Below are 12,611 nucleotides of genomic sequence, written 5' to 3'. Positions count from 1 at the left end.
GATACAGTGGAGGGGATCAGAAGGGAAGGGCAGAGGACTCCAGGATCTCAGAGGCACTGGGGCTATTCATAGAGTAAAGGATGAGGAGGAAGGTGTGTGCCAGTGTTTGGCTGGGCTGCAGAAGGATCAGGAAGGGAAAGTGGTTAATTGTGTGGTGGGCAGATAAGTAAAAAGTGAGTCTGTCAATCAACATTCTGTGACTCTCAGCATATTTCTTGAGCAGTTATGATCACACTCTTTTTATTGTTATTATTTTTATAAAACTTCCAGAGCAAAGAAATCCCAAACTTATCAGTCTATTCAGTTTTCATCGTGCTTTCCAATGCACAGCTAAAACATGAATTCAAGTGCTAGCTAAGAGGAAAATCAGAGAAAATTTATTTGCATCATAGCAGAATGCTAAATGTATAAAACATAACTATATATGTATTTTTAATTTCCTATGCTATCTCTCCTTGGATAGAACCAAACTCTGACTTAAATCTTGCTTGCCATAAGAAGGCCCAAGTTATATGTAATTATGGGAGGGAAGAGTGGGAGCTGAGACTCCATCCAGAGCCCCAAGGAACCCGAACTCTTTCTCTAGCCTCCCTTTCACACTATAGTCAGAGACACTGCTCCTGTGGGAGAGGTGAGCGAGATTCATTCACAAGGCCACCTCTTTCTCTTCTCTGGGTATGTGGCAGCTGGTGGTTTGGGGCCATGGGGAAGGAGAGTAGAAAGAAGAAAAGTAGACAAAGGAAGCATGAGACAAGGACACTAAGCTTCCTTTTTGCTAAACCTCTAAAAAACATTTTGTTTAACAGCATCCTACACTTCCTGGACAGCCCACAAGATCTGACTTATTCTGTGATGTAGCTCATACCAGTGTTTCCCAAACTGAGTTCCATGGGACCCCCTTATCCTTCAAGATGTTTATCAATGGTAATCAGTGTTATGTAAAAACAGACAAATAAATGGGGAGGAGGTGGGAATCTTTAGATAATTAAACATGCAGACATTAAGTTAAATGATAAACAGGCTTATCTACTGCAGGACCTCTCAGGTCCTTTAATATAATACATCTGCAAATCACCAAGACAGATGTATAGTATTTGGGAGTTTTCAAAGAAGAATTTTTTGTATGTGCATGCAAAACACTTAGTTGCCAGAGTGTTCTGCAGAATGCTAAACCAGAGTCCTAATAATTGCATATTGAAAAAATACTAATGTTAATTATACTGTTAATAACATACTATGTTTGGATATTCTACATGTTGAAGAGGGTTTTAGGAAAATCTGAAACAAGTGTGTGTGTATGTCTATATGTGTATAAATGTCTTTTATGCATCATCCCCTGGAATACAGTTTCATATATATAGATATAGATATAGATATAGATATAGATATAGATATAGATATAGATATAGATATATGCTTCATATATATATAGATATGTAATACAGCTTCACATATATATATATATAATGAAAAGCTATATATATATATATATATATATATATATATATATATATATATAATTCAATTTCAACACATGACAGTGGAAAGCAAAGTATAATGAACTCATGGCCTGGCATCAGCAGTCATCAGTACCTGCCAATCTCATATCCTCTATCCTTCCCTCTTTTCCTCCCCACCCCTGCCAGCTGGTTTATTTTGAAGAAAATCTCAGATATCCTCTCATTTCATCTGTAAATACTTGAATGTGTATCTCTAGAATGGATGAATTCTTTTTACAAACATAACCATAATACTATCACCATACCAAAAATTTCAAAATAACTGACATCATTTTAACTATTTCTTTTCCATAAAAGTTGTAAAATAGGCAAGTCAAAAGTTTACTGAGCACGTACTATGTGCCAGGCACTGTGCTTAAATGCTTTATCAGCTTTTTTTTTTTTTTTTGTCTCACAGCTACACTTGGCAGTAGTTACTTTACTGCCCATTTTGCAACCAAGGAAGCTGCCACTTAGACTTCCCCCAGTGGAGTGGTTAAGTTTGCTCGAACTCACAAACCATGAGATCATGACCCAAGCCAAAGTTGGACACTCAACATACTGAGCTACCCAGGTGCCCCTAAAACTGCTTATAAATCCCTAGCAGTGCTTTTGCTGGGTCATAGGGTAGATCTATTTTTAATTTTTTGAGGAACCTCCACAGTTTTCCAGAGTGGCTGCACCAGTTTGCATTCCCACCAACAGTGCAAGAGGGTTCCCGTTTCTCCACATCCTCTCCAGCATCTATAGTCTCCTGATTTGTTCATTTTAGCCAGTCTAACTGGCGTGAGGTGACATCTCAGTGTGGTTTTGGTTTGTATTTCCCTGATGAGGAGCGACGTTGAGCACCTTTTCATGTGCCTGTTGGCCATCTGGATGTCTTCTTTAGAGAAGTGTCTATTCATGTTTTCTGCCCATTTTTCACTGGATTATTTGTCTTTCGGGTGTGGAGTTTGGTGAGCTCTTTATAGATTTTGGATACTTAGCCCTTTGTCTGATATGTCATTTGCAAATATCTTTTCCCATTCCGTCGGTTGCCTTTTAGTTTTGTTGATTGTTTCCTTTGCTGTGCAGAAGCTTTTTATCTTCATGAGGTCCCAATAGTTCATTTTTGCTTTTAATTCTCTTGCCTTTGGAGATGTGTCAAGTAAGAAATTGCTGCAGCTGAGGCCAGAGGTTTTTTCCTGCTTTCTTCTCTAGGGTTTTGATGGTTTCCTGTCTCACATTCAGGTTCTTTATCCATTTTGAGTTTATTTTTGTGAATGGTGTAAGAAAGTGGTCTAGTTTCATTCTTCTGTATGTTGCTGTCCAGTTCTCCCAGCACCATTTGTTAAAGAGACTGTCTTTTTTCCATTGGATATTCTTTCCTGCTCTGTCAAAGATTAGTTGGCCATACTTTTGTGGGTCCAATTCTGGAGTCTCTATTCTATTCCATTTGTCTATGTGTCTGTTTTTGTGCCAATACCATGCTGTCTTGATGATAAAGTCTGGGATTGTGATGCCTCCCACTTTGGTCTTCTTCTTCAATATTACTTTGGCTATTTGGGGTCTTTTGTGGTTCCATACAAATTTTAGGATTGCTTGTTCTAGCTTTGAGAAGAATGCTGGTGCAATTTTGATTGGGATTGCATTGAATGCGTAGACTGCTTTGGGTAGTATTGACATTTAACAATATTTATTCTTTCAATCCATGAGCATGGAATGTTTTTCCATTTCTTTGTATCTTTTTCAATTTGCTTCATAAGCTTTCTATAGTTTTCAGCATACAGATCTTTTACATCTTTGGTTAGGTTTATTCCTAGGTATTTTATGCTTCTTGGTGCAATTGTGAATGGGATCAGTTTCTTTATTTGTCTTTCTGTTGTTTCATTATTAGTATAATAATGCAACTGATTTCTGTACATTGATTTTGTATCCTGAGACTTTGCTGAATTCATGTATCAGTTCTAGCAGACTTTTGGTGGAGTCGATCAGGTTTTCCATGTATAATATCATGTCATCTGCAAAAAGTGAAAGCTTAACTTCATCTTTGCCAATTTTGATGCCTTTGCTAGGAATTTACCCAAGGGATACAGGAGTGCTGATGCATAGGGGCACTTGTACCCCGATAGCAGCACTTTCAACAATAGCCAAATTATGGAAAGAGACTAAATGTCCATCAACTGATGAATGGATAAAGAAATTGTGGTTTATATACACAATGGAATACTACTTGGCAATACGAAAAAATTAAATATGGCCTTTTGTAGCAATGTGGATGGAACTGGAGAGTGTTATGCTCAGTGAAATAAGTCATACAGAAAAAGATACCATATGTTTTCACTCTTAAGTGGGTCCTGAGAAACTTAACAGAAGACCATGGGAGAGGGGAAGGGAAAAAACAGTTAGAGAGGGAGGGAGCCAAACCATAAGAGACTCTTAAAAACTGGAAATAAACTGAGGGTTGATGGGGGTGGGAGGGAGGGGAAAGTGGGTGATGGGCATTGAGGAGGGCACCTGTTGGGATGAGCACTGGGTGTTGTATGGAAACCAATTTGACAATAAATTTCATATTAAAAAAATAAAAATTAAAAAAGGAAAAAACCCTGCTTTTAAAAATAATTCCTCCATGCTCATAAAAACCTTTAAAATAGCATTCACACAAACCCAAACTAATTGCATTAGTGTGCCTTTGCTCATTCTCTCAGAAAATTATTAAACAAATTAGGGTGTGATTTATGATTTTGCACACACTCATGATTTGAACAAGTGCCTTTTGAGGTTATGTGACAGCTCTAATAGGATGACTTATTTAATTCCTACTGTTCTTTTGCAAGTGAAACCACTTTCACTTTGTTTTTGCTTGGTTTTCTATCAGACTTCAGAAAACAATCCCACTTTTAATGTAGTAAGAGTTCAAATGTATTCCTCTACAAATTATTTACAAGCATTCTGTGATGAATGAAGGCTGTTCCCTTTCATTCTATGCATTCTCTGAGTTCCTCTGCAGATAATACTGTTTGTAACACCACTTGTGGCCAACTTTCACGTGACCTGTGCAAAAGCAGGGAGAAAAAAACTGTGAGTCTGTAGAAACTAACCTCTACAGAAACAGTATGTCTCCAAAGTGCTCCAAATCATGGATTTCAGATCAAGAAATAGCAGAGATATGCTTTGTGTAGATTTGGATTTTCTTTCTCATCATCCTCATGTCTGTGAATGTGGTGTACACGATTAATTTCAACTAGCACATGAACCAGACACTCAGAAGGTGAATCTAGACCAATGAAAATTTAACATGTAATAGCAATTTGGAATCTCTCCAATGAGATTGCTTTGCTCCAGTATAGTTTGAAGTCTCCACGACTTATTGGTTTAGAGCCCAATGATCTTAGAAAGTCTCTTCCCCAGATGAAAATGAAACATACAGTTCTCTGTAATGCTTTCTCCGTGCAGATGCTAACTACATTCTACATTCTTAACCAAATGCATTATACTCATTAGATTTATTCAAAAATACATCTATTGCCTGAACACACCTGGTACATCCACAGAAAGTGAATAATTGTAAGGATTGAATGAAATTAAGCACCCCAGATTAGAGATGGTTTTGTGCAAGGATAAGTCACAGCTGGTGCCCTTTTAGAAGGTAAAATGAGACTAATTGGATAATCTAGAAACCAATTAGACTGAACTAGGCAAAAGAAGTCACTGTTCAACTAAAAGAGATATATTCAATGGCAGAGGGAGAAAAAGCTTGTAGTATATAAAAATGTGACATGAGGAATTGGAATTATGTTTGATATTAACTTTAAGCTTTCTTTTCTCTGTAATAGTATAGGACTAATGGTCAGATGGTGAACCTGAGTTAGAGGGAGACTGGATTTTTCAGATACAAGAGAGCATATACATGGGTCTGGCTATCTCATCAGTGAGTGCCATAAAAGGAAATTTTTTGTTATGTCAGTTGCAATTAAACATTCTTTGAAAATAAAATGAATTTTGTTTTTTTTTTTTAATGTTTACTTATTTTTGAGAGAGAGAGAGAGCATGAGCAGGGGAGGGGCAGAGAGAGAGGGAGACACAGAATCCAAAGCAGGCTCCAGGCTCCAAGCTGTCAGTACAGAGCCCAATGCGGGACTTGAACCCACAAAATGAGATCATGACCTGAGCTGAAGTCAGACACTTAACCGACTAAGCCACCCAGGCGCCCCCAAAATAAAATGAATTTTAGACCTAATTCTACTTAGCAGTCTATGTGGCTATATGCTCAACCCAAACAAAAGCCTTAATTATGCTGTTAGTAAAAGAGTCATATGCAGAGCAAATGTCTTTTGCACATTTAGCACATTAGGAAGGCATACACTGTGAATAAATCCAAGAATGTTTTTGTATTAGCATGTAACTACTCAGAGTCTTCATCTGTATGAGGGCTGGTCAAACTAGGGACACCAGCTGTCACCTGTCATAGATGAAATTAACTGGTCCTTTGGGAGGAAGGTATGAAATTGACCCCATGGCCTCCAACCAACTGGCCTCAACAGCTCTGGAGCAAGACAAAGTAATGTTTGGATTTCGCTGCATCTAATATTTGATGTAGTAAACAGCAAAGAGACCACTGGTCAACCAGAGGATCATGGTGTCCCACTGTATTTCCAAGATCTGTTCCAATGCCTAGTACTGACTGGAGCAAAGTTAACATGCAAATATCACGTAATCATCAGTGACATAATAAGAACTCAATTTGGCCCTAACAAGTTGAGCCTAATAACAGTAGGCTCTCTCTTGGTTATTTCCAGTCTCTATGGAAATGGGTGGGCATCTTAGGAAGTTCCTTGGGTGGCTGCAGGACCGACACAAAGAATGGAGGGAGCCATGTTCTCAGCTTCCATAGGTCACTGAGAAGGACCTGTCCCAATGCAGGAAGCCCAGGATGTGAGCACTCAGGCCAAAGCAAAACAGATGAAGCAGCCTGGCAGAGCTCCCACCCAAGGTCCTGAGACACTGACCACTTCTCTGGACACAACCAGAAAGAAAGAGCTGAACTCAAGAGGGCTTCCTTGGAGAACCTTTTATACCATGTCACCTGGTTGTTTCTTCTCTCCTCCTGCTAGTCCTTCATCACAGTTACCATTCAGCTTTCCCTGTTAAGTGGAGTCTCCTGGCACTACTTGAGACCAGCTGCTGCCAACCCACTTCTTACCCACACAGTTGGCCTCCTTCTTTGCCAGGTCATGAAGGAGTCTCTCTACACGCTGTTGACTCCTGGCCTGAGGGGGTTAATGTGGTGTCATCTGTCCTCTACTGGATGGCCTTTTTTTTTTTTTTTAATTTATCTATTTTGAGAGAGAGGGAGAGAGAAACAGAGAGAGAGAGAGAGACAGAGAGAGCATGTGTGCACATGAGTGGGGGAAGGACAAAGAAAGAATCCCAAGCAGGCTTCACACTGTCAGCACAAAGCCTGATACGGTACTCAAACTCACAAACCTTATGACCTGAGCTAAAATCAAGAGTGGGACGCCTAACTGACTGAGTCACCCAGGCACCTGTCTACTAGATGGCTTTTTAAAGCAGCCAGCCCTAAACAGGGAAACTCAGCTGAGAAGATAAACAGGGCAAACATCAGCCCCCATCACTTATTGATCATAAATCCTTACCACTTTACTGCCCACCCCACCCCCTACACCAAATACCCTCCCCAAATTTTAAGATCCAGGCTGATTCCTGGTGCAGCTCCCCAAAGGGAAGCCAGCTGCCATCTGGGGTTGGCTCCAGTGACCTGGCCAAACCTCAAAGCTCAGGATCTTTTAATGAATGTCCTGTGATCTCTCCTCTAGAACTCCTTTTGGAAACTTATTCCTGGTACCTGATGATGGTGTCCCACTAGAGGGAGAGTGCTGGCCCTGGAGACCTCCAATATATCCCAACAACTACTTTCAAGTGCTGTCACACAGAAGACAGTCATTGCTGTTTGTTGAGTGAATCTCTGCCCTGCTTCCAAAATGTGTTCATGTGGTGTTGGGGTGGGGGGGTGTCTTTTTTTGAGGAAGATTTTTTAAATTATGGTAAAATATGTATAACATAAAATTTACCATTTTAACCAGTTTTAAGATTACAATTCAGTGGCATTAATAATTTACATTGTGCAACTATTATCATTATTAAGCTCTAGAACTTTTCCCTAATCCCATACTGAAACTTTATACTCATTAAACAGTGTCTCCCTATTTCTCCTCTGGTAACCACCATTCTTTCTGTCTCTATGAGTTTCACTATACTAGGTACCTCATATAAGTGTAATAATCCTTTTGTGGCTAACTTATTTCATTTAGCATAATGTCTTCAAGGTTCAAGGTTCACCCATGTTGTAGCATGTAATAGAGTTCCACTCTTTTTTAGGGCTAATATTCCATAGTATGTAAATATCACATTTTGTGTATTCATTCATCCATTGATGGACATTTGGGTTGCTTCTACCAGTTGGCTATTGTGAATAATACCGCTATGAATGAGGGTACAAATTACAAATATATGTTCAGGTCCCTGCTTTCAGTCCTTTTGGACACTGAAGGAATTCAGATCAAGTCTCCCCAGAATGTGCCACTTTAGCATGTGGACTGTTTTGAGCTAAAGGCAATTGAGACCCTGTGGGCTCAAGAGAAACTTTTGCTCCTCCCTTAACCACCTAGAAGAATCTAAATTGGGATATTTCCCAGAGTAAAGTTACTACAGAGATAAATTTTATCTGTGTGACCCATCAGTATGGCAGGGCAAACATCTAATTACCAAACATTTGCCCTTTTTCTTATTGTCCTATGAATTGCCCTGTTCCCCTGTCATGCCCCAGGACGCTATCCATTCCTCAGCTCAAGATGGCATGTATACCTCATTTTACCTTTCTGTCTATACACCACTTATATATGTGGGGTTCTCATACATACAAAATTAAATTTGTTTTTCTCCTGTTAATCTGCCTGATGTAAATTTAATTCTTAGGATGGCCATAAGAATCTTTGAAGGATGAAGGAAAATTTTTCCTCCCAAACAGTACATACCCAAGAAGTGGAATGATGGGTCATATGTTAATTCTATTTTTAATTTTTTAAGAAACCACCTGCTTTTATAGTAGCTGCACCATTTTGCATTCCCATCAGCAAGAGAACATGGTTCCACTTTCTTCACATCTTCATCAACAACTGTTTTTTTTAATTTCTTCTTTTTAATAATAGCAATCCCAATGCATGTGGAGTGATATTTCATTATGATTTTGATTTGCATTTCCTTCAAGGCCAATGATATTTAACCTCTTTCCATGTTGTATGTCATTGTATGATGAAGTCATTTGTATGTCTTCTTTTGGTGAAAATATTCAAGTCCTTTACCCATTTAAAAAAATTTTTTTAATGTTTATTTAATTTTGAGAGAGAGAGAGAGAGAGAAATTGACAGAGCACAAGCCGGGAAGGGGCAGGGAGAGAGAGGGAGGCACAGAATCTAAAGCAGGCTCCAGGCTCTGACCTGTCAACACAGAACCCAACTTGGGGATGGAACTGAGCTCATGACCTGAGCTGAAGTCACGCTTAACGGACTGAGCCACCCAGGCGCCCCTTTGCCCATTTTTTAACTGGGCTGTTTTGTTGTTGCTGTTGTTGAGTTGTCAAGTGTATTTTTAGTCTAGATGAAGAAATCCTTATGAGAGAACTTATAAGCAGTCAGCAGCCAAAGTAACGGTTGCCTGACTGAGCTCTTCTTCATGCAACACGCCCTGCATTTATTAGCTCACTTAATACTTACAATAATCACACAATCCCTGATAAGAGAAGCAAGGTTGGGAGAGAGTAAGCAGCTAAACATCGTGCAGCACCGACGTGAACATATTGCTCTTGAGGGCAAAGACTCCCAACATCTGGCTGCAGGTTTGGGGGATCACTCCAAGCAATTCCCAACAGGAGCTACCACTAGAGTAACCTGGGGTCGTCCTCTCAAAAGTCCTGATGCCCGCTCCCCTCAAAACTCAGGACCAGTGGTTCTCAGCCCTGGGTGCACTCTAGCATCACTAAACTCCTGGGGAGTTTGTAAAAGCCGGTTTGCGCAGGCCCCTCCCATCCCCAGACCAATTACATCGGAACCTCTGGTGTTGGCGCTAGGGCGTCAATATTTTTCAAAACTCCACGTAATTACATAGTGCGGGCAGGGTTGAAGACCACTGCTAGTCAAACACCGCGACCTGGTTTGAAACTTATACACTGATTTTTCTTTATTGCTTCCTCCTTTGTTTGATGGATTGGCAGCAAGGTGAGAAGAGCGCCTTCTGTATTTCTGTCTTTCGATCTTTTGACCCCGCCCGCCCCCAACCAACCCTCGCAGCTGGCGGCAGCGCGTGACCGACGAGCCTCCGCCGCGCGCCAGGGTTCTCCAGCCTCTCTGTCTCCGGCCCCCGCGCCCGCCGCGCGCCCCGCTCTAAAGTAAACACCGAGGAGCGGCGGCGGCCCGACGGGTCCAGCGCCGCCGCCCGCTCCCTGCCTGAGTGCGGCGGGCGCGGGTCTGCGCCATGGCCGAGGATGTGCCAGCCTCCCCGTCGGGCGGCGTGGGCATCCGGGGCGTGCACGGCGGCATCATCCAGTGGTGAGCGGCCCGGGCGCCTTTCCACCCGGCCGGGTTTCGAGGTCAGGGCTGGGAGGCGCTCTGGGCCCGTAGAATGGAAGAGGTGGTGCAGGGAAGGGGGAAAACCTCACTTCCTCCGTTGCTGTCCCCAGGACCTGGGGCCAATAACCAGTGTGAGGAGCGACCGTCTGCGCTCCAGGAGCCCTGATAAAAAAAAAAAAAAAAAAAAAAAATTCTGGAAGGACAGACGTTCACACCCAGGACCAGCGCCTTTTGATGCTGGCTTGCCCGAGCCTAGCCCTGGATGGGACTCAAGACACACTTACACACACACACACACACACACACACACACACACACACACAGAGTAAAAGCCCTCCTGGTGTGGGTTTTCCATGGGAGGACTTCCCTGTTGGTCACACTGACCGCGGGAAGCAATCCAGACCGCCCCCCACCAGGGGTCCTGTTGGTTGGACTCTGGCTTACATATACATCTGAAGGCACGTGGGCGTTGGCCCTGAGAGGAAATGTTTCCCCTTGGTATGAGATCCAGAATGGGATGTTTTCTAACTTAAAGCAAAGCAATTTTTAGCTTTAACAATGCATTCCACATTGTTTGTAAAATTCACTTCTGGCTATTTAAATAGGGGCAGAAAAACTGGAAAGAAAAATATCATTAGCCCTTGGGACTGAAGAACTCATGGGTTTGTAGCTTTTCATAAATAGGAAAATAATTGAAACCAGTCCTAAAACCTAAAGCCTAACATTTAAAAGGTGAATAAATAGCAGAATAAATAGAAGAATCTGATTACTTTTTAACAAGATTTTAAGAAATATTTCTCAGGAAAGGCTTTTTGAAAAAGTTATATGAGTGAAATAGAAAAATGAAGGGTGTGTTTGTGATTATAACATGAAAAGGCCTAAAAGGTTACCCTTTTCCTCCAAAAGAAAATGTTTGATATATTTTATCTTGCATAAAAGAAAAAAATCAAAAAACTACATATTAGAGCCCACACGGTGTTTTCAGAATATTACACAGCAGTGCTGTCTTTCTTTTACACTCACTAACTCAGACCCCTCAGCACAGTGGCTCCTTCTTGGAAGAAAGGACTATGAGGATGCCTTTGTCAACTATTCCAGGTCACCATTTAGTAAATTGGAGTTTCTGGGGTTTGCATTATATTCCAGAGACTTGAAAGAATGATTAGAGATTCAAAAATACCTGGACACCTTCCTAACATTGCTTGTGAACTGACACAATGCAGGCTGCCCACAGTGCAGGTGCCCTAAATCGCTTAGGATACTGTAGACCATTTTAGCAGTGAGCTGAACTAATTCAAGTCCTATGCTGTGAATTCCTACCCCTGCAGGCCTCTAAAACACAGGGGTCACGTTCTTCAAGTTTGAGGAGGAGGTGAAGCAATGGAGGTGAGGAGAGGCATAGTTTCCTGTAGAGGGCTTCTCTTTAGGCATCCAGTCTATGAGGCAGAATGTTTAACAGATCATTGGTACTGGTGGTTTTAACACTGGCGTTAAAAACACAGCCCCAACCACTTTGCACCCATTAGGAGGGCCATTATCAAACAAACAAAAATAGAAAATAACAAGTGTTGTCAAAGACATGGAGAAATTGGAGCCCGTGTGCACTGTTGGTGGGAATGTAAAATGGTGCAGCCATATGGAAAACAGTATGGCGGTGCCTCAGAAAAATTGACAATAAAACTACCCTTATGATCCCACAGTTCCACTCCTGGGTACGTACCCCAAAGAACGGAAAGCAGGGACTCAAACAGATTTTTGCACACACATGTTTATAGCAGCATTATGTATAATAGCCAAAAGGTGGAAATAATCCAAGTGTCCATCCACAGATGAATGGATAAACAAAATGTGATATGTACATGTAATGCACTATTACTCAGCCTTAAAATGGAAGAAAATTCTGATACATACTACAATATTGGATGACTCTTGAAGATATGCTAAATGAAATAAGCCAGTCACAGAAAGGCAAATATTATGTGATTCCACCTGTATGAGAGACCTAAGGTAGTCACATTCATAGAGGCAGAAAGTAAAATGGTGGTTGTCAGGGACTAGGGCACAGGGAATGAGGAGTTAGTGTTTCATGGGTACAGAATTTCAGTTTTGCAAAATGAAAAGACTTGGTTGGATGGATGGTGGTGAAGGTTGCACAACCATGCAAAGGTGCTTAATGCCACTGAACTGTATATTTTAAAATGGTAAATTTTGTTACATGTGTATTTTATCACAATTAAAAATATATATATATATTTTTAAAAAACGCACATGCAATAGAGCCGCTCAGTTTGTAATCCAGAGCCTTGGTATCCTGGAAGGTCTTAAAGATGCCCAAGGAGACCAGCTTCCTAAAAGAGCAGCAGTGGGTACTGACTGGCAGCTGAGCTGTCCAGACACTCAGAAACAGCTCAGGCTTCCCAGTGAAAGTCAAGGGAGGCTGATTGTTGTCACGTGGAAGAAATGTTCCATTTTCAGCATTACTTCATTA

The 12,611-nt window shown here is 41.2% G+C and overlaps 1 protein-coding gene across 6 annotated transcripts in view; it reads left to right on the top strand.

The window, feature by feature from the left end:
* RFX8 (regulatory factor X8) overlaps window positions 1–12,611 on the top strand; it is a 259,279-nt gene that overhangs the window by 183,936 nt on the left and 62,732 nt on the right. For 2 of the 6 annotated variants that reach the window (XM_058684533.1, XM_058684527.1), the window contains exon 1: window positions 9,947–10,102. The exons of 3 other annotated variants lie outside the window; for them this stretch is intronic. In XM_058684533.1, the coding sequence (XP_058540516.1) occupies window positions 10,029–10,102 (74 nt within the window). In that variant the 5' untranslated portion in view covers window positions 9,947–10,028. Of the gene's footprint in view, window positions 1–9,945; window positions 10,103–12,611 lie in introns of those variants that run through there. One more of the 6 variants, XM_058684532.1, reaches the window with a different exon arrangement.

The sequence above is a fragment of the Neofelis nebulosa genome, chromosome 9 (assembly GCF_028018385.1).
Source record: "Neofelis nebulosa isolate mNeoNeb1 chromosome 9, mNeoNeb1.pri, whole genome shotgun sequence".
NCBI lineage: Eukaryota > Metazoa > Chordata > Mammalia > Carnivora > Felidae > Neofelis > Neofelis nebulosa.
This window is presented reverse-complemented; position numbering and strand designations above follow the sequence as displayed.